General features: G+C 42.6%; 1 protein-coding gene across 5 annotated transcripts in view; it reads left to right on the top strand.

Annotated features, from left to right (window-relative positions):
- Positions 1–27730, top strand: part of Dennd1b (DENN domain containing 1B) — a 168983-nt gene that overhangs the window by 131161 nt on the left and 10092 nt on the right. For all 5 annotated transcript variants that reach the window (XM_048357390.1, XM_048357395.1, XM_048357391.1 and 2 more), the window contains 5 exons: positions 4800–4890; positions 10847–10887; positions 11502–11570; positions 14003–14059; positions 14833–14940. In XM_048357390.1, the coding sequence (XP_048213347.1) occupies positions 4800–4890; positions 10847–10887; positions 11502–11570; positions 14003–14059; positions 14833–14940 (366 nt within the window). The remainder of the gene's footprint in view (positions 1–4799; positions 4891–10846; positions 10888–11501; positions 11571–14002; positions 14060–14832; positions 14941–27730) is intronic.

Genomic DNA, 27730 nt, shown 5'->3' on the forward strand with positions numbered 1-27730 from the left:
ATGTTAGTATATTAAAATAGTATGGGATTTTTGTATATATATATATATACACTTTGTATTCCCTAAGCTACGAAATTGGTTTATTGGTTGGCTATGTTTTTTAAAATCAAATCTTTAAGGTTCCCTATATAAGATAATGTTACCAGTGATCAGAAAATTTGATTCCTTTCTTGTTTCTATCTGGATACTTCTTTATTTTTCTGGGGACTACTTTCTTTATATCATATTGAGTAGAATATTGAGGGTAAGTATTCTTCTTAATTTTAGAGGAAGCTTTCAACTATTTGCCAATGTCTATGGTATTAACTGGGCTTGTCATATATGACCTTTCTTGGGACAAGGTACATTTCTTCCTTACCTAATTTGTACTGTTTATATCATAAACCAAAATGTTGTATTTTGTCTACTCTGTGTGACGTGTGTCTTTTGTCCCATTAATACTGTTTCACATGTATTGATTATTGTCTATTTAGTCATCTTTTTATCTTTGATTAGTTTATTTAATCCTGATGGATGGTACTTTTAGTATACTGTTGAATTTGGATTGCTAGATTTTATAGACTTTTTGTCTTCTATGTTCATTAGAATTACTCTGTGTGTGTGTGTGTGTGTGTGTGTGTGTGTGTATGTATATACACACTTCACTTCTGGTTTTGGTCTGAGCTTAATGCTGGCCTCATAAATGTGTTTGGAGCCTTTCTCCTTCTCTTCAACTGTTATGAAGTGAGGAAAATTAATGGCAGATTTTAAATTATTTAAATTCCCTTTAATTATTGGCCTTTTCAGATATTATGTTAGTTCATAAGTCATACTTTTCAGGTTGCATATTCCTAGGTCTTTATTTCTTCTAGATTATGTGATGTACTGTATTTTGGTGGCACCAGCTTTAAGGCCTATTCCATGTCCAATTTTTATTAACTGGAGCCTTCTCTCATTTTTCTTAGTCTAGCTAAAGACTTGTCAATGCTACTAATCTTTCTAAAAAGTGATTCTGAGTTTTATTGATCTTTTCTGTGGTTTTTCTAGACTCTCATATGTTTCTTCTCTCGTCTTTATTCCTTCTTTTTATTACTTTGGTCTTAGCTTAGAATGATTGCAATTAAATGTATAATATAAACATTATATCACATTAATGTGTGTTGACCATAAAGACTTTAGAATATTGGTAATAACATCATCATCTTTAGAGTTTTAGGTGAAATGGTGGAAATGCACTGACGGGTGAATAATTAAAAGTGAGCATATAGGTACGTGGTGCTGTGGCTCAAAGTGGTAGAGCACTAGCCCTGAGCAATAAAGCCCAGTGACAGCACCCAGGCCCTGAGTTCAAGCCTCACGACTGACAGAAAAAGTGAGCATATAGTTTATCCCTTATTGGAAAGATACATCCCTACTGGACAATAACCCATGTATTCAAGTGTGTTCTATCAATCTAGCCAGAAACTTATTCCTGGGTATCACTATTTGTATATGTATATGTGGAATCTATGTGTATATGCTCATATCATTCTCTTTTTGAGTATGTGCTGGTTCTGGGACTTGAACTCAGGGCCTGGATACTATTCCCAAGCTTTTGTGGTCAAGGCTTGCACTCTCCTGCGTGAGTCACACCTCCACTTCTGACTTTTGAGTGGTTAATGGGAGATAAAAATCTTATGAATTTTGTTCTCCAGGTTGGCTTTGAACTGTAATCTTCAGATCTCAGCCTTCTGAGTAACTAGAATTACAGGCATGAGCCATCAGCAGTTGTAATCATCCTTTTATTCTAAGAGCCAACACTTGTGCGTGCATTGGTGGGTGTCTGGCTGTTGCTGACAGGATTGCCAGTGATAACTTATGGACTGTGGTGTGTTACTAAATGACTAATTTCTGCTGTCTCAAATGACTAGGTCAGTAGTTACTCATGCTCAAAAGTGCACAATCCCTAAATAGTTTGGGGATTTATCTCTTTTTCTGACTTGAACTTTTTCACTCATTTAATAAAAATGGATGGATTATTTTCAGTAAACACAAAAGTGAAAACCTTTTAGAAAGTCTTATTCTCATAATCTTTAAGTGCAAATTAAGTCCTTTAAAAGGGTGCCTTGGCTCGTTCTCGTTTTGCTTTCACCTTGTGTTTGAAAAGATGATAATAGCCCATCAAATTAGATCACTCTAATTTGATTTATACTGCTTGTGCTGAAATGGGTTCAAATGCAATCTTCCACGTGATTTCAGCTGTCTCATCTCAAAGTTCCCATTTGTTATTCACAGCAAAATACCAACATTAAGCTGCTGGCTTTGATCTTAAGATAGAACTGAATTATTTGATTCTGTGCATTGTAATTATTTATCTTTAAACCCAGGTAACAGTGTGTCAGCGTTTTTCCATCCCCTTCCGTCTTCAAGCAGTATTTACTTGCTGCAAGCTGCTTGTCAGGAGTCCCGGGGTGTAGCCAGTGGCAGAGCCAGAGCCCCGGGTTCCATATCCACCACCAGAAACACAAGCATCAGCAAAAGCCACTGACCAGTGGCTTTGCCATCCAGTTGCCAGGCATTTTTGCCAGGTCTAGGCCGTGAAGGAACACGTAGAGCAAGGGCATTGATCTGCCCCCCAGAGAGCCGCGAAAGAGAGGGAGACAGGAGAAAAGTGGAGATGATTGGGAAGGGGTGTTTACAACTTAGCCTCTCTCTGCATCAGCACTTTGGGATCTTCATAGTATTCTAATTAGCTTTTATAGAACTAAGTTATTCACTCCTAGCCCCATTTTGTAGAAGGGAAAACAAGAGTCTCAAGGGTGAGAATCTGCTTAGGATCATCAAGCCAATTGAGTGGGGCGGTAGCGGTGCTGGCCTTTGAGCCGCTCAACGCCGTGTACCTTGATGCCATAGGAAAGCTTCCGTCTGCTGAGCTTACTGTGGGCGTAAAAATGCGTCTCTGTTCCCAGAATCCTAAGATGTGTGAGAGCAACTCAAGTTCCAGACAGCCAAGACTTCATTTTTGGTTACTGATCATAGATATTTTGGTCAAGAGCATTTTATGTAATAAAAATGGTTAGACGATATCTATGGATTCGTTTGTCATTTCTTAATTTTGGTCTATAGAAGGATTAAGTCTGAGAGCTGGCATGAGTTAGTATGATTGATTTACCTTAAGTAGGCTCCTGAGGAAGACTGTACTACTCTATACACACACTATGAGAGTTTTCTCTAGTGACCATTTGAATAGAAAACTGATGAGGAAGACTTGTTAAGCCAGGCTACTTGATCTTAATTGAATAAAAAATGTGGATTACTAGGATTTAAAAGTAGAGTAAGATGTAATTAATTTGACAATGGCTATGAATAAATCTTCAGTTTGATCCTGCAAAACAAAACAAAACGAAAAAGCATCGTTTTTGTTATCCTCTGTCTTCACCTTCGTCACTGAGATATCAAATTCTAGTCGCCAAAGACCAATAAAATTAAAACTAAACAAGGGCCAGTAATACATAAATACTTAAAAAGAGAGCAGGGTACCAGTGGCTCCTGCCTGTAATCCTAGCTACTCAGGAGGTTGAGAACTGAGGGTCAGTACAGCTTGGTCAGGAAAGTCTGCAAGACTCTGTCTTTACCAAAAAGCCAGAAGTAGAACTGTGGCTTAAATGCAGAGCACTAGCCTTGAGCAAAAAAGAAGCTCAAAGACAGTGCCCGGGCCCTGGTTGTAAGCCCCAGGACCACCACAAAACTAACTAACAAACAACTGGTGCTGGTAGCTGATGTCTGTCATACAAGCTACTGGAGGGGCCAACACTGCTGGGTCATTTCATGGCCAGCTTGGTCAGAAAAAGTTGAAATGACCTCGTCCCAATGAGAGCTGGGCGGGCGGCGTGTTATTCTAGCTGCCGGGAGTCTAACGTAGGAGGATCTTCTTGTCATGGACTCGGCTAGGAAGGAAGAGCCTATTTGAAAAACAGGTAACACAGTTGAGACTGTCCCCTCAGGAAGCACAAGGCTCAGAGTTCTAACTGCAGAAATGCCAACAGAAAAAAGACCACAATGGTGATGGATTTCCCTGGGGGGTTGGGACGCCTGTGGATCCCAGCAGGCCCTGTGTGCTGGTGGAGAAGGGGTGGGGACAAAGGTGTGTGTGGGGGAGGGGTGGGTGGCATCCTCTGGGTTGGAGTTCCAGATACTTAGGATGGCTTCTCTTTCTCACTCCAGTCTCTTCCCAGAAAATCTTACTTCCAACCACTCCGTGTCAAGGCCTGTACATGTCTTGGCCTCGATGACATTGAAATTAGCTCATCCCCATTCTTGCTTATTCAAGAATTAGGAAAGTTGCGTTTGTCTGCTAGTTAGATGGCTAGGATTGACCTGGTGTCCCTAGGGCAGCATAGTAGTTTAGACCAGCAGTTTTCTTGCACTGCACAGACGTGGTAGTCTCACGGGTAGCAGTGCCTGGCACGCGTGGGTTGGTCCTGGGAGGCGCGGTGGCAAGGTACCCGGAGTACTGAGGTCTGCTGAGCCAGCACCCCACACCCACACCGGCTGGCCTAGCAGGCAGCAAGACTTCAGGCAGAGTGCTCTGCAGTCTGTGCACGGAGCGCCCAGCCCGGGTTCTACCTCCGCTGCTGCTGCCAGGCATTCGCGTGTAACCACTGAGCTAAGCATCTGTCCTCTGTACCGCCTGAGAATCTTCACCGATCACCCCACGCGGGGATGTGCCACGTGCGTGCAAAATAAGAGGAGAACATCTGCAATGCCTATTTTGATGGAAGGAAAAATGTTAATATGTCAGAACATGAAAAATTAATGCTTATAATACTTTTTCTTTTCAGTTTATCGATGGTCGTCTGGCAAAACTAAATGCGGGAAAGGGTTTCTCTGATGTCTTTGAAGAAGAAATCACGTCAGGTGGTTTTGGTGGAGGTAAAGTCTTTACAGTATGCGTCTCCATTTTCTAAATAACATGGGGAGTTTTATACTTGTGTTTGATTATGTATTTCACAAATAGCTACTTTCTTCTTATCTGTCTTCTAAGCTAGATAGCACGTTAAGTGCCTATCACTTTGTTTTGTGTGGTATCTGTTATTAAGGCAGTGTGAAAGTCTCATGAATTGGTACCTGTTCAATTAATCTCTTAAGGTCACTGGAAATAACATTAAGACCACTTGGCTTACACCCCTTTAGCCTTTCCTCCTGATCAATAGATAGTCCCTGCTAGTAAATGGCTAGTGTTGGCTATGGCTGTTTCTTTAAAAAATGATGCTAGGACAGAAATGGAACATGTAGTATAGTCAGACAGGAAATCTAAAAGGAAATATTTGAACACCACAAATCATTCTGCATTTCCAGTTAGTGTATTATTAATCCAGAAATCATTACCTGGTTTTCTTTGTAAACTACTGCAGCCCTAGAAAAGTTTTGTCTGACATTCAAAATAAATATCTAGTGTTATAGCAATCTCAATAATTAACAGTTCATGAGTTGACGCTTGGCTGGCAATTGTAGTGCATGGTCCTGGCTTGCAGAGCTTTTCTTTGGCTTAAGTCCTTGAAGTGTCCTGTTGGTTCATTTGTTCATTCCTTTATTCACTCATTCACTCAGCCAGTACTGGATGCTCAGTATTCTAGGTGCTGGTGAACTCAGTGAACGCCTTCCATCTTCCTGTGTTCATATGGAACTGGAACAGTAGTCCCAGTCTTTTCCTCCTTTGTGTGGATCTGTTTGGAGAGCCGCTCTTAATCGACGCGTGTGTGCGGTTGCTAGACTTGAGGTCGAGGACGGGAGAAGACAGTCAGTGCAGGTATACAGTCGTCACAGTTTAAGTTTTCTTCTGGAACTTTAGTTTCCACACCATAGAAACAGAAGAAATTGCAGCAGGACAATTTTTTCTCATGCAAAGAACGAGCTTAGTGGCGGTGGCCATGTGTCTGTGTGGCTTTGCCTTTCTTTACCCGCTGCTTATGGAGCCCCAGGTATTTGCTCCCTCAGCTCTTTGGTAAAACACATTGAGCTTCAATGGAGCTCATGTGTTAAAATAGTGCTGCTTGACTTTTTAACTCCGACAAGTGAAATCTTGTCAGCTCATGGACAAATGTCTTGGGGCCTGAATTCAGCATTTACATAACTGCTGTCTCATTATCTTTATGACCCGTGGGGCAGGTAGAATTGAAGGTGACATCTTGTGACAGTAATAGGGTAGAACTATGATCTTTCCGTTCAGTTAAACCCTCTCACGATTACCGTTGGTCCAGGTATCTCTGGAATAGAGGTGGATGGCTTTTCCAGTGATAGTAGAGGGTAGTAAAATTTTTTTTAAAACAAAAGAGCTATTATTTTAAAAAGAGGAGGGGGGCAGGATCCCTGACTATTTTCTGATAGCAGCTCTTTCTGTAAAAATAATTCCAATTGTTTTGTTGTTCTTTATTATAATGAAAGGACTCCTACATTCTAACTTGTGGGAGCAAATGTTTATGCAACAGAAATGCCTCGTTCAATATCTTTTAGTTTCAGTGAATAAAAGAGTTCCTTAAAAATTATATGTCAAAGTGTTATTTTTAGCTGTACTTTAGATTATGTTGGCAATACACAGAAACTATTCTTCGAACAAAATAAAACCATTAGAATTTGAAATACAAAAGGTAAATAACCTTAAAAAACTGGGTAATGCTTTTCTAATAACTAATTAGGAAATATCTAGTGTGTATGTATGTGTGTGCTTCAAAAATAGTTTCTAGGAATGGACTCACACTTAGGAGAAGAAAGAATATAGCAATGTCATGAATGTTAGCTATTCTTCCATGAAATGAAAACTTCTAACCTCATCATTTTTCTGGGAGTAATTGTAATAATTGCTGATACTCACTGTTATGAATGTGTGACAGAAACTCTCCTTAGAGGAGTGACAATAATATTATTTCATGTGATCACATTGATAGTGTTGGATTTGAACTCAGGGCCTTATACTGATTAGGTAGGAGCTCTGCTACTGAGTGGTGGCCCCAGCCTGGTCTCACTCAGGGTCATGCAGCAAGTACAGAGAATGAATTCATGTACACCTGGCTTCATTGTACTGGCTCAGAAACTATAGAATATTAATTCTTTATGAGAAGTCAGCCAACAATGAAGTAAACCAGCATAGTACTCAAACTTTTACTGAACTGAAACAAAATTCCATCTTGAATATCTCCTAACATTTTTACACTCAAAGCCCAGGAATCATCTCTGGGTTATAAGAAATTAACTAAAACTGGGGGGGATAAAAGTATGTTCCTTTAAGCAAAAGTAATTTGGAAATTTTATGGAAGTATCTGTTTTCTCCCTTCATCTCCCCGACATTGCACTGGTAGTTTATAAGCTATGTTCACGTGAGGCTAAAATTAATTATGAGGGTTTTATGATTCTGGATCTAATCAGAGTACATGGTAAAGCATTATCACATAAATACAGAATGCAGAGACACACAGCAAAAGAATCTGTAAATGCACTCCGATTTTCTCAGCCATTTTGGCCACGAGTTGCCATGGTCAGAACTTTGAAGGGAATTGTATGACCTCCCCGTGTCCCTGCTTGCTTTCATGAGATTCTTGCAGAACCCTGAATCTTAAACTTCCAAAGCAACCAAGAGGTAGGCAAAGGGACGCTTACCCCTTGTGGTTAAAAAGTAATAGAGGAGGATAAGAAGTGGACCAAGAACTTGCTTCGGTAAACATGAATGCCGGTCTGAGAGAAAGCTGCTAAGAATGGGAACAATGAAGAACATGATTTCTTAAAATATACAGTTTTTAAGTTAAAATAAAGCTAGTTCTTAAACCCACATCAAATAGTCCCAACTTAATAAAGGTGGAATAGAGACTGATTTTGTTGGGAGTGTGTAGATTCTCCATTAGTTTCATGTCTTCATGGTTTCTTAACATAAGCTGTTATGACTTGTGTTTATTTTTTATGTTATTGGCTGAAGAATGAAAGAATGTGAGGGGGCAGCAGGTGTTTATCAGTTCCAATGGAATTGCCTCTGGCAGCATTGAACACTTTAAAGCAAGCCACATATTTTGATAAGTGACCACAAATTATTGGAAATTTATATTTAAAAAGACATATGCAGGGTCTTTGTACCGGTGAAAATGGAAGGAATTTTCTCCTTGAGCATGACAGTCTCAGTTGTTTAACAAGAATCATGTGAGGAAATTCCTCAGTAATGCTTATTAGTTGCCATAAACCAGTTAATTTAAAAAGAAAGACGGAGGGTTTTTTGTTGTTGTTGTTGGCATTCAAATTAATCTTTAAAAGATTAGGTTTCGTTTTTAGGCATTACCAAAAGATTAGGTGCTTGTCCCATAAATTCTGTCAAAATAGGGAGTATAAATCCTGAAAACATTACCATTTAAAGAACCAGCGAGCCTTTACATTTTAAACAGCGAAGTCTACTTCATTTTATTGCATTTCCACACCGTCTTGGTGTGTGTGCGTGCGTGCGTGCGTGCTTGTACATTCACACGCACATGCTGGACTGGGGCTTGAACTCAGGACCAGCACTCTCACTTGGATTTCTCTCTCAAGACGGATGCTCTACCACTTGAACCACGCCTTCGCCTCTAGCTTTTTAGTGGTTGCTTGGAGATAGCAGTCCCATGGCCTTAACTGCCCTGGCTGGCTTTGAACCGAGATCCTTAGGTCTCAGCCTCCTGAGTAGCTAGGACTGGGATGTGAGCTGGGCCCGCAGCGCCTGGCGGTGAGCATTCTCGCCTTCAGCAGTGCCTCCTCAAGGCACCTCGAGGTTGAAGGAATAACGCACCTGGAATGAAAATGCCGGGGTGCTTTGCTCTCCGTTGCTAGCCTTCTAGGTTTTGGCAAGCAGGGGTCGTCTCCAAAAGTCAGTTACCACCCAGAGCGGACACTGGCTGATCGTTGTCTTTCCCCTTCAGCAGCTGAAGGGCAGTGCTCTCCCGAGACCCGGGAGCTGGGATTGCAGGCATGCGCCGCCAGAGCCCAGCCACTCGGTCACTTTTAATAGAGAAGTAAAAAGCACATGAGCAGATGTCAGCTTCAAATGCAATAAAGCATATGAGCAATTGGCATGAGTGAAGATATAGAATACATATATTTTCTACAGTTCCATCATGGTTAAGAAAATCTTGAGAAAATTGACCATTTCGAATTTGTCATCATGATTCAACGGACATTAAATAATATGTCTTAAATCAATGTCCTATGAAGCGCATGCCTTTTCAACAAGCAGTTCATTTAGGTAACATACTTCCACACAAGTAAGTTATTTTAAGTAAATAAAAGATTGCTTTGTGAAGATATGAAAAACATTGTAATTCTCTGTAGTTTTCTCCAATTAAAAAAAAAAATCACAGGGGCTGGGAATATGGCCTAGGGGCAAGAGCGCTCGCCTCCTACACATGAAGCTCTGGGTTCCATTCCCCAGCACCACATATATGGAAAACGGCCAGCAGGGGTGCTGTGGCTCAGGTGGCAGAGTGCTAGCCTTGAGCGGGAAGAAGCCAAGGACAGTGCTCAGGCCCTGAGTCCAAGGCCCAGGACTGGCCAAAACAAACAAACAAACAAAAAATCACAGTGCCAGTCATGAATGGTAAGAGAAGGTTATCAGAGTCAGAGCTGATTCCTCATGTTTCTTTTAAGCTAGGGGAATATTTTAAGTGTAAAAATGAATATGGTGATAGACATTGCCAGATTTCAACCAATGATGTAGTGATAACAACTAGAAATTCTTGGACTGGGATCATTTTGCCTCTTCTTTTATACCAGTAAGGAAATAACTTTAAAAAGCCAGAGCCACAGGAAGAAGCATTTATTTTTAATTGGGACTTTATTTCTTACTGTTACTTTTCATGCTTATAATGTAGGAGGTGTATCAACATTGAAACAGGCAATGTGGTACTTGGAATCACTTGATAAGAAAGATTACTTTCAATTTGTTCTGTGTGGTTCCTCATGTTGACCAGGACATTCGTTGACTTGGACTGGCTGTGCTGGTCACCAGCGTTTATGAGAGCTGGTTTTGTGGGCATTTGAACTTTCTGGTAAGCATGGTACTCTCATTCACGTTTATGGACTCATAACAAGAATATGTTTTCAGAAACATTTTCTAAAGCCACAGTTTAACTGCATGGAAATAAAATTACTTGTGAATGTGAAACCTCCACAACATAATCTTTTGTTATCTATAGTCCTTTGTATTTCCAAATTTCCCTCCAGTTCTCCATTTCTCTGTGCAATTGAGATATTATTTTAAAGGAACTTTATTTCCCAAAGCGGCATTTTTGAAAAACCATAGACATAAAATATTGAAAACTTACTTTAAAAAGCATGGCTTTTTTTAAATTTCAAAAGCAATATTATATTTTTCCTCTCAAAAGTTAACATTATAATGAAAGAATATAAAGCTGACTGCTGGTGGCTCACACCTGAAATCCTAGCTACTCAGGGAGCTGAGGTCCAGGAGCTCGAAGTTCAAAGCCAGGCCTAGGCAGCTAAATTCATGAAACTCCATCTCCAATTAGCCTGCAAAAAGCAGGGCTGAAGGTGTGGCTCAAGTGATAGTGTGCCCAGTGAGTGAATGCAAGGGCCCACGTTCAGACCTCAGGACTGGGGTCGGGTGAAAAAAAGAAAAAAAAAACAACACCTTAGAATTAATCTAGCTTCATACATAAAGAAAGGAAAAGTGACTGGGTGATTTAAATGGAGTCAACTGTTCTGCTACCACGAATGAGGGCCATTGATTCATTCTTACATGTGCCATTGTGTCTTCTGCAACATTGTGAATGAAAGCTGCCCACCAACATGCCCGAAGTGCTGGGACTTGACCTGCGCTGCTGAGATTTGTTTTTGACCAAATAATTTTCATATCTTGCAGGGAACCCAAGGTCGTACCAGCAGTGGGTGCACACGGTCAAGGTAACCATGGCCCTTCCTCTGTCCCTCCCCCCCCCCCCCCCCCCGTGTGGAGGAGTGGCTAGGGAGAGCTCCCTGCATTTTACACGGAGAAGCTGTGTAGTGAACTTGTGGTGTGCTTTGTTGACAGCCGTAAACATGTACTTAAGATGGAAAGCTTTGTCAAAAGATACATAGCTTCTTTTTATTTTAAAGGAGAAAATACCAAGATTTCTCTCTCACTTTATATACTATTCCAAAATTAAATGGAGTGATTGATTTTGATGGGGATTTTATAATTTCCAATAATAGATTTTTTTGCCAAAATGTTGAGAATTGATTGTCCAGTATTAAAACAACTGATAAATATTGCGTTTCCATTTTATTAAATTCTGTGTAGGTATATATCACTTTCCATGTGACTCTTCTGCCTATATTTTAAAAATGGATTATACCAACTAAGAGAAAAGGACCAGGGTACTAACATGTTTTAAATTGTTACAGTATTTGCAAGCCTGTAACATTAAACATGTGGGTCGTTAGCTAGGGAGTGAAGTCCTGTTTCCACACCAACTCTCTTGATTTCAAGACTGTTTGTCCAAAAGCTTCTGGAAATCTGTTTGTCTTTCCTTTGGCAGAAAGGGGGTGCTTTCTTCAACACAGCCATGACCAGAGCAACTCCTGCTGTACGAACAGCATACAAATTTGTAAGTGTTCTTTTTATGTTGAAAAAAATCGTATGGATACTTTTTTCTCTAAAAGACAGATACAGAAATTAAAGACATTTTCTGTAGTTTAAGAAAGCTCTAAAGCAAGCTTAGAACTTTTGTTGAGCAAAGCAGATTCATTAAAATTCTCTCACTTATAGAAAATGTATTTCTTTTATATAAGAAAGTGACTCTGCATTTCACAGCAACTAGCAAAATTGTATGGTACATTCTGGGAAAGTTCACGATGAGCTATCATTGTGTGAATCTGTTTCATATAACAACATACTTTAATTTCTCCTCATATACTTGAGGCTAAAGCAAAGTAAAGCAGAAAAATACATTATCGCTTTGCTCAAAGATACCTTGATGTTCAAGTAAATCAATGTTAATCAGTGACAATCATAATCGAACAGTAAAAAATGAAGGAAACAGCCCTTTGCTATGAAAATGCAGGCGTTTCCCGTCTTGGTTGTTTCTTGGAAAGTTTCAGCTTGGTAAAATGCACTCTGTCTTCCAGGAGACCTGAGGTAGGTCTAGGGAGGAGGAAGAGCAGTGCAGATTTCAACAAATCACACAAATGGCAGAACGCAGGCAGAGAGGAGCGTCTGAGATGAGCATGCTCCGGTGCATTGAAGGACCCTTGCGTAAACCACAGCATTAGTTGTTCTAATGCTGGGAGGGGGAGGGAAAAGCGCTTCTCCTTGGTAGCTATTTGTTTTTGTCTAATGGGATGTAAGTTCATATAGGGCCTTTGACATCGATGCGGGGATAGGGAAGGTGATTTATCAGTTCTAAAGAACCACAGGAGCGGTTCCAGTGTGAGCTGGCTCTTTAGATGGGAATTGAGATTGGAAATAAGATCCTCTCTCCCAGGGACTTGGGAAGTAGTGCGTCCTCTCGGCAGCCGCTGGGGCGGGCGGGCGTTATTGAGAGCCCGGCTCTCTCTGGAGTGGAGGTCTGGAGCTGTTGATGAAGATGCGCACGCGAGGCCTCCCTTGTGAACTTAAACCCGGTGCATGAATTTGCGCCTCTGTGAGGAAGGACAACACTGGACTTCCTAATTGAACAGACCCAGATTTGTGTCCAGGCTGTGTGGACGTATCCCCTGCACCAATTTCCTTACCTGTAAGGCAGGATGCTAATAATCTCATAGACTCACGGAGTTCCCCCCCCCCCCCCACCTCCGTCTTCCCCTTCTCACCTTCCTCCTCCGCCCCTCCTCTTCTCTTTCTCCCTTTGATGCCCACTGTGAGTGGTGATTCCTGGTTAAAGGCTGAGCCCCCATCTCCATCCCCGTTATAGAGCTCTTCAGTCATACTTTGAGGGGGTCTTCATAAGATTTGAGATCTTCCGGGGCTGGATCCCAATTCCAGTGAATAGACTTGAAATGGTTAATGTGTTTTTAAAACCTTTTTTTGGTCAAAAAATCTATTCATGGGCTGGGGATATAGCCTAGTGGCAAGAGTGCCTGCCTCGGATACACGAGGCCCTAGGTTCGATTCCCCAGCACCACATATACAGAAAACGGCCAGAAGTGGCGCTGTGGCTCAAGTGGCAGAGTGCTAGCCTTGAGCGGGAAGAAGCCAGGGACAGTGCTCAGGCCCTGAGTCCAAGGCCCAGGACTGGCCAAAAAAAAAAAAAAAAAATCTATTCATGAAGCATCTACACCACTGAGATGGTGTCCACATAGGTGTCTACCTGGACCAGAGCAAAGGCTCTTTAATAAACCTCTGCCAAGTTGCCCAGGCTTCTTGAAGCGCACCCCTCTGCCTTACCACCGCGCTGCTGGGCTAGGGCTCGCTGCCTCTGATTGCGTTAGGATGCGGCTTCCTTCCCGCCGGGGCTTTCGACCTTGGGAGGCAGAAAAGGCTCAGTGTCCGCTGGTAATGATATCTGTAAAGTAAATAAAGACAGCTCATGTTTTTAACAGATAAATTAACTATGACATAATAGTAAATGGATGGTACCGGAGGGACTTGTTCTTTTTCTTTTTTTTTTTTTTTGAGGGGGCTACTGGTCCTGGGGCTTGAACACAGGGACTGGGTTCTGTCTCTGAGCTTGTTTCTTGCTCAAGATTAGTGCTCTGCCACTTGATTTATGGGTACATTTCTGGGTTCCTCCTCCTCCTCCTCTTCTTCCTCCTGCTCCTCCTCCTCTTGATAAATAAATGAATCAAATGGGGATAAGTGTCTCACAGCCTTTCCTGCCTGGGCTAACTTCCAACTCCAATCCTCTAATCTCATCCTCCTGAGTGGCCGGGATTGTAGGTCTGAGCTACTAGGTCTGTGGCCAGCCTGGTATCTTTGAGTTTTGAGATTTCGATTATAATGTTGCTTTTCTAAATAATGTGAATAGGTGGCCATTTCATCTTGTTTAGTGAAAGGTAATCAACTCACATTGAGTCAAACACATTTATCATCATTTTCTAGGCAAAGAATCATGCAAAACTGGGATTAAAAGAAGTAAAGAGCAAGCTCAAACACAAGGTGTGTCATCTCCTTTTTACCTTGATTCTTGTGTTAGTTTGAAGCTTAGACTTTGCAAATCACATAGGATTAAAGTTTTCATGACTCTTGAAATATGCTTGCCCCTTTGTTCAAGAATCTATTTTTCATAACAAGCCCTCTGGCAAGTGCCCGCTATCTTCACCATCCACAGAGTCGCCCTTCACTCTGTGCATATTTTATCACAGAGCTGTGGAGCGCTTCAAAGATACGTTAAGAGGATGTATGTTTTCATAAAGCTGATTGCCTGGAAATCACAATTGAAGTGCTTGCTTCAAGCTGAGAACTCTTAAAATGATACCTTTGGGCAGAAAATTAATCTAGAAATGCCACAATTTGGTTTTATAGGCTCCTTCTGATAGCAGTTACTTTAAATTGAAGAATGCTGTTAATATACCGTTAGATCACATTTGATGATTTGTATATAAATCTATGACTACTGCAGGTGAATGAATAGTTGTGTGTGTGTATATATGGGTCTGTATGTATGAGTCTGGCTTGCTTTTGTTTCTCTGTAAAATTTATTATCAGTTGTTATAGTTTGAATCTTTATCTTTGGTGAAAACTCAGAAATTCTTCCATTGGATGATGGGAAATAAATTACCTTCCGGTAAAATTCAAAGTGCTCAACATAGCCATATACTTTTAATTGTATTTTGCTATCTGCATGTTGCTCAGGCGTTTTGTTAATAAATAACTTTGGCAGTGGGAGGAATGTTCTACAGTAACCACTCATCCATGCTTTTCCTGTGCAGGAAAATGAGGAGGATTATGGGAGCTGTTCTGGTCTTGTACAGTATACACCGGTGTACTCATCACACAATGAGAAGGAAGGAGCCCTGGAGAAGCATAAGCTTGCTCAGGTAAGGTCGTTTACCCAAAGCCTCCATGTTCTAAAATGGTGTAACTTCCTGGGGTTCTTTAGAAACAATTATGAACCCATCAGTTTTTGAATCTATGACAAAGGAATATGTGGGTAGAACCTGGTCAGGTGACAGGAATGGAATGTTCCAGATGTCATCTCCACATGCATGTTGAACATCCCTAATCTAAGAACTCCAAATCCCAAACCTCCCACCAACCATCATGACGCCAGAATTGGCATATCCCTCATCTGGCCTTGTGCACTGGGTCATGTGCAAAGCCCAGGTGCAATATGACATAATGAAAATAATACCGGATACAGTTACCTTTGGTCTATGTGTCTTAAGGAAACATGAATGAATTTTGTCCTTTGATCTTATCCCCCAAATACTTGAGAATGTTTGTACAAATACTTTAAACTCCAAAAAGAATCCCAAATCTGGAGCTGGGAGCCAGTGGCTTCTATCTGTAATCCTAGCTACTCAGGAGGCTGAGATCTGAGGATCACAGTTCAAAGCCAGCCTGGGCAGGAAAAGTCCATGAGATTCTTATCTCCAATTAGCTACCAGAAAAGCTGGAAGTGGCGCTGTGGTTTAAAGTGGTAGCACGCTAGCCTTGAGCGGTGAAGCTCAGGGACAAGGCCTAGGGCCCTGAGCTCCAGGACTGGCATTAAAAAAAAAACCCAGATCGGAACCACTTCAGTTCCCAGCCATTCCAATCAGCAGTGCCCTACCTGACCTGTGTCGGGTCCTCATTTTGCTCGTCACCCGTGAGGGGAGAGGGCCAGTGAGACCCAGGTGCGGTGACTCCCGGGAAAGCGCAGGGCCCCTTTACTTGGAAAGCGCAAGGAAAAATCATACAAGGACATTTGATCGTTAAAACCGTTCATAGAAGTTAGAAGGTGAACCGTTAAACAGGTGCACTCTTAACCCACAATGCCGCTCTGTCCCCAAGAACCCATGATAAGCTGGACACAGTGTTATGAAAAATACACAGCACCGTAGCGTGGCCACACACAGTCGCTCACGCCGTGGCGGAGCGCCAGCGCCCAGCCCTTAAGGTACGGTTCCTGCTGAAAGTGCGTTACGCTCTCACTGTTGGAAACTCAACAGAAGCCCATAAGTCTAACCATCAGTCATCGGGGACCGGGTCTCTCTTTAGAGTTAGAAACAAGATTTGCTGTAAATACTTAGAGCCTCTGAAAGCTTCTGTGTATATGCCGATTACCTTTAAGACGCCGCCTCAAGTGATAATGTATTCAGAATCACAGCAGTATGTGTCCCCGCCTTTTGCAACAAGTACCAGTTTTAACCTGACAAATTCTCTTCAGAAAACCAGCCCCCAAAACAATTTGGGGAATGGATGTATAAATTGCAGAATCACAGAACTAGGGGTGACTGCACAGCTGCCTTTCTTGGGATTCTGGTAAGGGAAGGTATGCCGATGAGCAGGCTGATGGATCGCCTTGTCTTCTGACTGGTCTGGCTGTGAAGGCACCAACCCCCTTACCCCCCCCGCCAGCTAGCAGCCTGGTCGCCAGGCCTCGCACTGCCACCGAGGGCTTCCGGGGGTCTGACACTTAGTCTTTTCCAGGCTGCCATAGCGGAGCAGTTGAGACCGAGTCCTTCATGAAGTAAAAGTGCTGGGAGCTGGGACATGCAAGATGGAGGCACAGGAACTTGGCAGAGGCCTTTTGTCCTTCCTCACGTGGCAGAATGCAGGATGGGGTGGGTCAAGAGTGGGCTACACTGGCCCTTTGATAAGGCCGCAGTGCCACCTGACAACGGAGCCCTCACGGGCCTCCGGTCACCTTTGGCTAGCTCGCAGGATTGTAGTATTCAGCCTGGGTGTTGGAGGAGACAGACATTCAAAGCAGTTTTTAAGCATGGGGAAGGCCAGGGAGGGTGAACTGAAACTTGAAGCATTGCCAGGAAGAGCTGTTGCGTTGATAAACTCCATCCCAAGTGTGGACCAGACCCTTCTCGAGGTCCAGGGAGAAGATAAAAGTTCTCTGTCCTCATGGGACTATTTGCATAGCAGGTTTTCTTTGATTCTTTTTGCCTTTTCACTTATTAAGCTGATGTTTTCCTGCTCTTTAACTGTGGCATATTGTTAGTGAACACTGGTTGTGTAGTTCAGAATGACTCCTTGTTCACATCTACAGAGCTTTCTAGGCACTTGCATTCACTGGAGATGGTTTCTTAACTTGTTAACGGAGGATGACTTTGCTCTTGACTGTCCTGGTTTTTCTTACATTACTGTATATCTGGTCAGTTCCTGACTTAGAATTCTCAAGCCTGAATATTCTAAGCATCATGAAGTGTTCATTGCCTTCCTAATGGGTCATTAAGATTGTAGTTACCACGGTGAATAGGTTTTTATATTTAAAAAAAAAACTATAGTATCCTTGCTACTTTGAGGATGTTTTGACATGAAAACATTGAAAATAAAGGAATTTCTTTTGTTAATATCAACTTTAAATTAAGAAAACCCTGCCAAGTCACATTTTTTTCAACTTTAAATCTTCCCTTAACATCATATTCATATAACAATAAAATAAATGACTACTTTCCATTTTGTTTGTTTTCTGTTAATTCTCTACCCCTTGAGCCACACCTCCAGTCCAGCATTTTGCTAGTTTATTGGAGTTGGAATCTTGTAGACCTGTGCCTAGGCCGGCTTTGAGCTTCAATCCTCCAGAGCTCTGCCTCTTGGAGTAGCAGGATTCTAGGCATGAACCACCAGTGCCTGGCTTGAGACAAGCCTCTTGTTTTCCCTCTATATACTGAACGTGTGTGCATACATACACACACACACACACACACACACACAATAAAATTATTACACTCCAGCAAACTCCCACATCTGTCTCCCTCACAGGTAAGTGGGCGTGAGGGGCTCTTGTCATCGAGTTCCAGCACACAGTACACGATTATTCACCGTAGTTTTCGATCGCAGGAACTGCCTTGGCTGTAGGATAACCCCTGCAGGGCAGCAGGGTGCCTTCCTTGTTTACTTTTGGACCACTCAGGCTGTGACCTGGTCTCCTCTTATTAACTCAGCTAGTGGCACTCATGTTTCAGAAGGACACGGCAGAGATGCTAACAAGCAGGGCCGAGAGGGGCAGGGCTCAGTCTTTCAAGAATTTGGCCATTTGGCTAGGGAATATGGCCTAGTGGCAAGGGTGCTTGCCTCGGATACATGCAGCCCTAGGTTCGATTCCTCAGTACCACATATACAGAAAACAGCCAGAAGTAGCCCCTGTGGCTCAAGTGGCAGAGTGCTAGCCTTGAGCAAAAACAAAACAAACAAACAAAAACCCAAAGCCCGGGACAGTGCTCAGGCCCTGAGTTCAATCCCCAGGACTGGCAAAAAAAAAAAAGAATTTGGCCATGGGATCTGAGACTTCGTGAAACCAGCGTGTTGAGGGCTCTAATATAGATTTAATAGCATCTCAGTAAAGGTCTTGAAGTAAGATTCTGAGTTTCAGGAATTGTGGCTACCCAGTGTATACCCCATTGTATTGGCATGTGTACCCATGTGTATTTGTTTTAACAGCTAAATAGAGGACATTTGTCCAATCATTTGTAACCTAATCTCTACTACTATTTCATATGTGCCTTAAGTTTTTCTATAACGGAAGTGAGATTACATGTGTGTATGTGTGTGTATTTATCAAGAAGCTAAATCGTTAGTTCTCTGTTCTGTTTTCTGCCCTTAGTCTTTCCCCCCAAGGTCCTCAGAACCCTTATTTTGAGGAATACATTGCTCTGGATGGATAACCCATTGAGGACGGCAGCTTATTTATAAAAACAGAATGTGGCGTATTGAAAATGAAATTGCTGTCTAACCTTCCCTTGACTGTTTTACTCTATTCCATAGCGTTAGAAACTAACACAAACCACGCGAGACCCCGCCAGGCCGCCCAGCGCACTCGTGCGGGCCTCCCCGGGCCGGGCCGGCAGACGGCCCGGCAGAGTGCAGACACTGGGGGAGGACTGGGGCCAGCCGAGCCATCCAGCCGCCCGCAGGCAAGGATGCCGGCTGCCCTCGCCTTCCTGCCCCGCCCTCTCCCTCCACACGCCTCTCCGTGCGCTGGTGGTTCATCAGAGACGGGCTCTTTGCATCTTTGTACCCCCGACATAAATCTTTCAGGTCATCAGTTGGAGAAGCTACTAGAAGTTGTCAGGAATTCTGGTATTAAGTTTCCCGTGAAGGAATGCACTCAGTTCACTTAGAGCAGGCGTTCATCCCTCCTCCAGCACGTGACACATTGCAGCCAGAGGTCAGGGGCGAGGACTGTGTTCCTCGAAGGCTTACATGGGTTTGTGGGGGAACGCAGTTCTCAGAGAAAGGACTTCAAGACCTGATAGTATCTCACAAGGTAGCCGCTATTTGTAATTGCTGTTTGCCAAAAAGTCATCTTAAAGAAAACAGCTAACCGAGCAAAAAGGAATCTATATTTTTATGTCCCGAGAGCCTGGATCGTTCTACCAAAAAATCTGAACTTTGACAAGCTTATGGTCAGTCAATCCGAATGAGTTGCTGTTACCTTGGTTCCCACAGGCAGGAATTTCAGCAAACAAAATAGGTGAAAAGTGGAGAGAAAGTTAGACTCCACTCTTCCCATGGCGGTCAAGGACATCACCAGGGGCCAGCCATAGTCTTGTCTCTTTGTCTCTACAGCCCACCATTGCAGAGGCTTCTCTGTTTCTCCTTCATAATCCATTGGCTTAATCCAAGTATGATCCAGTCAAGGGTGATGCTAGAGCTCTGTATACATTATTGTGTGGCAGACTCTACTTCAGTGATTTCTCTTCCCATGCAATGATACTGTCCCTGATGTTATGGTTTTCAATTAAATACATATTTCAAAGAAAGTTAAATGCGGTTGAAGACAAAATAGAGTATCAGTATGTGTTTCTTTATTCCTTCATAGTCCACCTGTTTCTAATTTGATATGTTAGAAATAATCATAGAGTAAATAAAATTTAATAAAATGCATAAAGGTAGATGAGGTAGAAAATGTGAAGGTCTGTGTTGCTCAACAGCTAGATTGAAAAGTGCATGACGGGGAACGCACAGGCTGCTTCCAGAGTTGTTGCAGAGTTGTAGGAAGTAGGAGGGGCGTTATGGATCCCTGGATGCGTTCTGGTGACTGCGATCTTAGAGCTGTGAGCTGGCGAGGGAAGAGGGGACAGTCCTTGGCTTTGGAGATAGAAACAGGATGTCTTTATTTGGTCTCTCTGTGCAGTTTGTATAATTTGAGATGCTCACAGCCTTTTCTCAGAGACAGCCTACATTCTGAGTCCTTGATTTAGCCCTCACGTGACAGTCAAATCCTTAAAAAAAACTAACAAACAAAAATGCACTCAATGTACACTTTTAGCTAAAAGGGTGAAGCTTCTGTGAGGCTCACTGAAGTAGAAGGCGGCCCCCAGCCCCACGCCAGTCCCGGCCTCCCGGGGTGTATCCGGTTGTGCATTCTCAGGTTCCCACATTATAAGTGGATCTTCTTGTTAATGGCTAACGATAGATTGGCTGCATTCTAGTTTTAGTAAGATCCCTACAGCTCTACATTCTTAAATATTTAACGTTACATGTCATAAGTAGCAGAACACATTATCTTTATTTCCCCTTTTAAGCATAATACTATCCAGTTTTCCTTCCTTCCTTTAAAAAAAAAAGCATTGTTTCTATAAAGGTGATATACAGAAGTTACATAACTTCTTCATTTTTTTAAACCTGAGAAGTTGGCTCTTATCAACCTTTCATTTTAGAAAGTATTTTGTCTCTCCATTCAAGGTTTGAAACCTCAACTAAGAAAATTGCCTTAGAAGATCTGGCATGGGCCAGGTGCCATTGGCTCTCACCTATAATCCTAGCTACTCAGAAGTCTGAGAGCTGAGGATGGAGGTTCAAAGCCAGATCAGGCTGGAAAGTCCATGAGACCCTTATCTCCAAGTTAGCACCAAAAAGCCACAAGTGAAAATGTGGTTCAAGTGGTAGAGTGCTAGCCTTGAGCAAAAAAAGCTCAAGGACAGTGCCCAGGGTGGACATCACCCAGGCCCTGATTTCAAGCCCCAGGACCAAAAAAAAAAAAAAAAAAAGTTTGACAGGGGAGAAATTTAATGACTTTAAAGCCAAAAATTTTAAGGGACTTGTGGGATTTGGTGATTCAGATAATTTTCCTGTTCATCCTTTTGTTTTAAAGCCTCAGATTTTAGAGAGTTGAAACCATAGAGAAGTACAGAGAGACACCTTGGGGCCCGGGGGCAGACAGGCAGCTCCTTCCAACCCGTGCACTGTCCTTGTCTGTCTGGGCGACATTCATTGCATGATTCAGTGTCAAATCCCGGCAGCCCAGATTTTAGAATTTGGAACAGAGAGATTAAGATATGTGTCCAGCGGTCGACACCCAATAAAGTGCAAAGTATGCGTTCAAAAGCTGGTAGATTGGTTCTAGAACAAGTAGTGCTTTACCTATGCTTGTGTCTTGATCTTGGTAGGCTGCTTTTGATGGAGGGTGGTTGGCAGACAAGGGTGTGAAGTTAAAAACTTGATACAACTTGACATGGAAAAAGGCACTAGCTTTTAGCATTGAGAGAAATGAAATAGCCCTTAGTTTTATTTTCAACATTGGTAAAATGGAGCTAACAATCCACATCATTTCCCTAGGATGCTGTTGTCCTTTACAACCTGGATATAAAATGTCTCCCATGCAATAGGTGCTTAGCAATCACAGCTGCTCGTGGCTACATGGCTATCTTGAGTGCCAAGTCTTTTGTAGAAATGGCAATGTCTGAATTCCTTCTCTTGGTGCCTACTAATCCAAGGTCTTTAGCAAGCCTCCCCCAAATTTCCCTCTTCATTCTGAGTAGGCATAATTAGCCATCCACCTAGCCTATGACTTGGAAAGCAATACTGTGCTTCGCCCTGCTGAGGAATCCCGAGCTCGTGTAGAGGTTTGTAAGGTAATGTGGATGTTGTGTTATTGCTGATAAAGAATAGGGATTTGACTCGTCTCATTCTAAGTCTACTCAGTTATGTGTTTCAGAAGTAAATCTCAGCTGTCAAAAGAATATTACATTGCTAGTGAGATTTACTAGAGACTTTATTTTCACCTATTTTTCAAAGTATGAAAACTGGATGGTGATCATCTGAGTTGCAGGTGTGTATCTTAAGGCAAAAACGTGTGTGTGTGTGTGTGTGTGTGTGTTTGTGATCTCACGTGAGAGGAAAGGACAAGAATCTAAACTGTGTCTCTTGTGCGCTATTCCTTGGCTCAGCTTGGGGATGGACTGAGGCGGGACTCTGTGTGCTTGCTGGTCTGCTAATTAGTAGGGTTATTTTCTGTCTCGTTGATGAGGCTTAAATAAATGTCAAGGGTACAGCCGTGAGGATCCCCCAATTAGGCCTCGCATTTGTAAAGCCCAGCCCTTTTCCCTTTGTTCGAGGTGACAGTTCCAGCAGCAGCCCCGCCTAAGGGGACCCTGGGGATGGGCTCCTGCTCTGCTCTTATTGAAACCGGGGCCCGCTGCGACCCACCGGGGAGAATGCCGCGGCCCGGCTCGGTGCAGCCCGGTTTTAATCCTCCTGTGCACTTGCCCCTCTTTCATCCGTTTTGCTTAAACCAGAGCACTGAAGACTTGGTGGACAATATTTAGAGCGTTAAGTCTGTCATCTGAAACCACGTTTAAAAATGTATTAGGATTTCCCAATCATTTCCTTTCAATGATAGGCAGAGTTTATACAGATGGAATTATAATGTATCGTGTTAAATAGCACGGGGCGCTTCTGGTTACAGCGTGCATGCCGTGTGTGCTGGCATCACACACACACACACACACACACACACACACACACACTCTCCCCTGTAGTGAACAAGCAGGAGAGCTTATCTCCATTACAAGTCAATGCTAACAGATGGATGGCCCTAAGCAAGGCAAAAATCGCTGCTGAAATCGAGTGAGCGTGAAGGGCCGAAGCTTTTTGTTGCTAAGCCCTATTGAAGTCCTGGCGCATGGGTCACTTTAACCGCTTCCTGCCCGGAGCCGGCCGCAGCCCGCGGCTCCCTCCCTCCCTCCCTCCCTCCCTCCCCGCGCCCTCCGCGCACGCACACCCCCGTTCAACCGGTGATGCGTGAACAGCTGGAGGAATTAGGTGTGGAAGGCGACTTTCATTGGTCATGTGCTATCGTGAGGTGTGCCTTTGGACAGACTTAGCGTCGATTGAAACACCAAAATACGGTGTTTGACAAAATTTATGGTATTTACAAACGGATGGATGGTTAATAGCCGCGATTTACACTAAGAAGCCCCAGCACTGAACCGGACAGATTAAAAAAAGTTGTCGTGTGTGTGTGTGTGTGTGTGTGTGTGTGTGTGTGTGTGTGGTGTGCATACTGTTCCTGGAGTGTGAACTTTGGGCCTAGGCACTGTCCCTGAGTGGTGTATTGTTTTTTTAATTAGAAAACGATCTTTTATTGACAGATTTAAGGTGTAATACAGATTTCCAAAAGTGTGGCAGTGAGAATACCAGCATAAAAAAGAGAAACTTGTGCTAAAAAAAAAACAACAACCTGAATTCATCCTTGGCAATATTACCTGATGATCAAGGTCCTCCCGTACTAATGATTTCCACTCGGCCTATATTGCCATGCATCAAAAAACACAAGACTGGGGCTGGGAATATGGCCTAGTGGCAAAAGCACTTGTCTCGTATACATGAAGCCCTGGGTTCGATTCCCCAGCACCACATATATAGAAAATGGCCAGAAGTGGCGCTGTGGCTCAAGTGGCAGAGTGCTAGCCTTGAGCAAAAAGAAGCCAGGGACAGTGCTCAGGCCCTGAGTCCAAGGCCCAGGACTGGCAAAAAAAAACAAAAAACACAAGACTATGATGATCAAATCTGGGAAGCAGTAAAGTACTCTATAATTTTAAAACCATAGTATTAGGAAAGCTTGGGAGAGTTGCAAAATAGATCTTAGTCATCCACGTGTACAATTTCATTTTTTAGTCATTTTGGCAGGTCCCTGAGTTTGTTTTGCTCAAGATTACTGCTCTACCACTTGGACCACAGCTCCACTGTTGACTTTTTTTTTTTTTGGTGATTCATTGGAGATAAGAGTCTCATGGACTTTCCTGCCCTGGCTGGCTTCGAATCTCGATTCTCAGCTCTCAGGCATGAACCATCAGTGCCTGGTGAAAAGTAATCTTTTAATGAACAATAAGGGGGATGGAGTGACAGAGTAGGTTTCCAGAAGTGGTGCTGTGACACAAGGAAAAGTGATCTTCAATAGCAAGGCTACAAAGAAAGAGAAGGAGGGAGGAGGGAAGGAGAGGTTAGGGTTGGGGATGGAGAATCACTGGGAAGAACTTATTTCTCTCACGTAATTTTTTTTTACAAAATAATGCATCACATCATGATAGGGAGAAGAATCTTAATTTCATAGGACGAGCTGGGTTACTTTGACTTAATATTGCCAGTACTTTTATTAAGCAAAATGTTGGGTTGAAATCGTCAAGAAACCTATTAGAAACCATCAAGTGATGGAGCTCTCTTTGAAATAAGTGAACATGCCTCTGTGAACAGACGCCCATCAAAAGCGTGACCTCAGTGAAAACGCATTGTAGCTGTCTGCCTCCCAAAGTCATCCTCCTACATAGGATGGTCTAGTCTAATTTCTACTCCTGTTTTTTGGTTCTGGGCTGGTTCTGGGGCTTGAACCTCGGGGTCTGGGCACTGTCCCCAAGCTTCTTTTGCTCTAGTGCTCCACTACTTGAGCCACAGCTCCACTTTCTGGATTGTTTTGGTAGTTTCCTGAAGATAAGAGTCTCATGGATTTTTCTGCTGGGCTGGCTTCAAACCATCCTCTTCAGATCTCAGTCTCCTGCGTAGCTAGGGTTATGGGCTGGGCCACCGGCACCAGCCAATGTCAACAATTTTTAACAATAGCTCTCCTGACTCCACATTGGAAATTGTGCATGTCGTTAATTAGAAGGAAACTTGTTTTTCTCTGTTGTTTCTTTGTTGCGATAATATTAATTTCCAACGTGTCGAGTGTGATTATGGTTAAGCCTGTTTCAAAACAAAAACAAAAACAAAAAAAGAGTTCTAGGTTACAAGGGTGCCCTCTAGTGGAAGTCACGTGCTTTTCTTAAAAGAACGGGAGATTGACAGCAGCCCCTCTCTGCAACAGCCGGCTAGCTAGCCACACCATAGAGCACACCTGGAGACGTTTATATGGTAAAATTGTTCCAGGACATCATGCGATCAATCACAGAAATGACTCAATACCAGACCTTTCCGCAACGACCTAGAACCTCGTTTCTCAAATGTTTAGCTCTGCTCAACAATACCTGGACCACTAAAAGGATGAAGTGAAAAATGATTAATGTTACCACACTGCACATATGTTTGAGGTATTTTGAAGTCAACATATACACTTTAATGGTATAATTTTACTCTTCAAAATTTGTTTCTATAAATGGCCATATTAGTTGTTACAAAGTCTGGGAAGAAAAGCAGAGTACTAAAATTTCCCATTTAGTAAATCTAGTAAGTACTTCAGTTCTAACTTTATATGGAATCGTCTAGCTAACGTTTTTCCTCCCCGTTTTTTTGTTCTATTTAACTTTTTAAGGGCTTTCGGTACTATTTAAACCAACAACAGGTCTCCATTTCAAAACTACCTGCCCTCGCTTTTTGGGAGGGTCAAAAATTCTTATTTTCTCTTAAGCATCTTGGGATAAAGAAGTGATGACTTTCCTCTCTCCGGTTTTGTGTATAGACCTGCTTTTAGTTTGTCAGAGATCAATGTTCATGCTGATGAAAGAAAAAGCCAGTCTTTTTTATAAGTGTTACAAACCCTGCTGTTGTCTGTGTCCCCTGAGAGAGAAATTGCCAGGCATGTCAGTGGATATATAAGTAGAAGAACATAATAGCTTCTTATTATAATTTGAATTGGATTTGGGCCCACTACACATTGTTATTTTCCTAATATGTAACATAAAACACTAGAATAATGCATAACTATCCTACAGTAGCCTCTGCCCTCAAGCCAATTACAAAGTAAGGCTACTGTGTCACAGCCTTTCCGGAAAGTTCTTTATGGCTCTTCTAGCACTGGAATATAATGCCACCCATCTCAGGAAAATGTGCCCTCTTTGTGCCTTTCTGTGTTTTTTTTTTTACATTTATAATAAATGCTTTTAAAAACTAATATTTGATTCTGAAACCAAAACATAATTTCAGCAGCAGGATATTTTTTACTACATTCACACACACACACACACACACACACACACACACTTTTTTGTCAGTCATTGGGCTAGAACTCGGGGTTTGGGTGCTTTCCCTGAGCCTTTTGTACTCTGACATTTGAAGACCAGTTACTTACGTGTCTGCTTTTACACCTAGTACAGTAGCTATCATGATGTGGTTGATGTGAGAAATAAAATCTAGCTACATTTATTTTCCTAATGAGATACTTTTAATCCTTAGTCATATACATTTTGTTTAAATCATTCTTTTTTTTTCTGGCCAGTCCTGGGCCTTGGACTCAGGGCCTGAGCACTGTCCCTGGCTTCTTCCCGCTCAAGGCTAGCACTCCGCCACTTGAGCCACAGCGCCGCTTCTGGCCGTTTTCTTTATATGTGGTGCTGGGGAATCGAACCTAGGGCCTCGTGTATCCAAGGCAGGCACTCTTGCCACTAGGCTATATCCCCAGCCCCTTAGTCATATACATTTTGAAAATACAGCTTGTAAATGTGATTGGAAGTCATGTGATCTTATAAATTAATGGTGATTTTTATGTATTGTTGTTAGAAAAGTCAGCTTCACCTTAGTTAAATGTAGGAAGCCACTGTACAGAAAATACAATGACCTTGTCATCTAATAAGAAAAATTTTTAAATGTTGAGATATTGAAACACTGCCAGAAAAGTGAAACTACATCTAGATTGCCATTCATCACCATGTTACTGATTTATTTGTTTACTTCTTTGCTTCAGGAATACCACTTAACAGTCTTAGAAAACTTCTGGCATTTCCATTACTTATCTTTCCGTCCTGAAAAGTCATTGAAGATCCCTGGTAAAACTGGCATTTTCAAAGATTAAAAGATCAGAAAAAGTAATAGAACGATGTGTTTTAATTGTTTACAGTTAGCTTGGCCTGGCACTGGTGGCTCACGCCTCCAATCCTGGCTACTCGGGAGGCTGAGATCTGAGGATCACAGTTCAAAGAGCCAACCCCGGGCAGGAAAGTCTGTGAGACTCATACCTCCAATGAACTACTCCAAAAAGCCAGAAGTGGGGCTGTGGCTCAGGTGGCAGAGGGCTAGCCTTGAATGAAAAAGCCAGGCAAGAGTGCAAGGTTCTGAGTTCAAGCACCAGCGCCTGCACAAAAGAGTGAAAAGTAGGATTCCGAAGCTTGCCACCATTTTGCCAAGTGAATAATGAGAGGTGTGCGTCCAGGGCCCGCTCTCTGCCCACCGACCAGGATGGACCGACCCCGAGGCCCCGGGGCCGGGGGCCATGGGATGAAGTTTCATCCACAGACAGGAATTCTAAGAGACTGTGTTTCTGGGATGATGTTTGATAGCATATTTTCCCAAACTGAAGTTCCTGATGTACGTTCCGCCAGAGGCGTCCTATAGAGGAGGTCAGCTCTGAGTTTCAGTCATTTTTTGAAAAATCGACCGTGAGGATCTCGTTAGTAAAATACTAGGACAGAGCTCCACCTGATGTGATGGTAAGGAGTGTGAGCGTCCGCTGGTGTCATGAGT

Source organism: Perognathus longimembris, chromosome 11 (genome assembly GCF_023159225.1).
Source record: "Perognathus longimembris pacificus isolate PPM17 chromosome 11, ASM2315922v1, whole genome shotgun sequence".
Taxonomy (NCBI): Eukaryota; Metazoa; Chordata; class Mammalia; order Rodentia; family Heteromyidae; genus Perognathus; species Perognathus longimembris.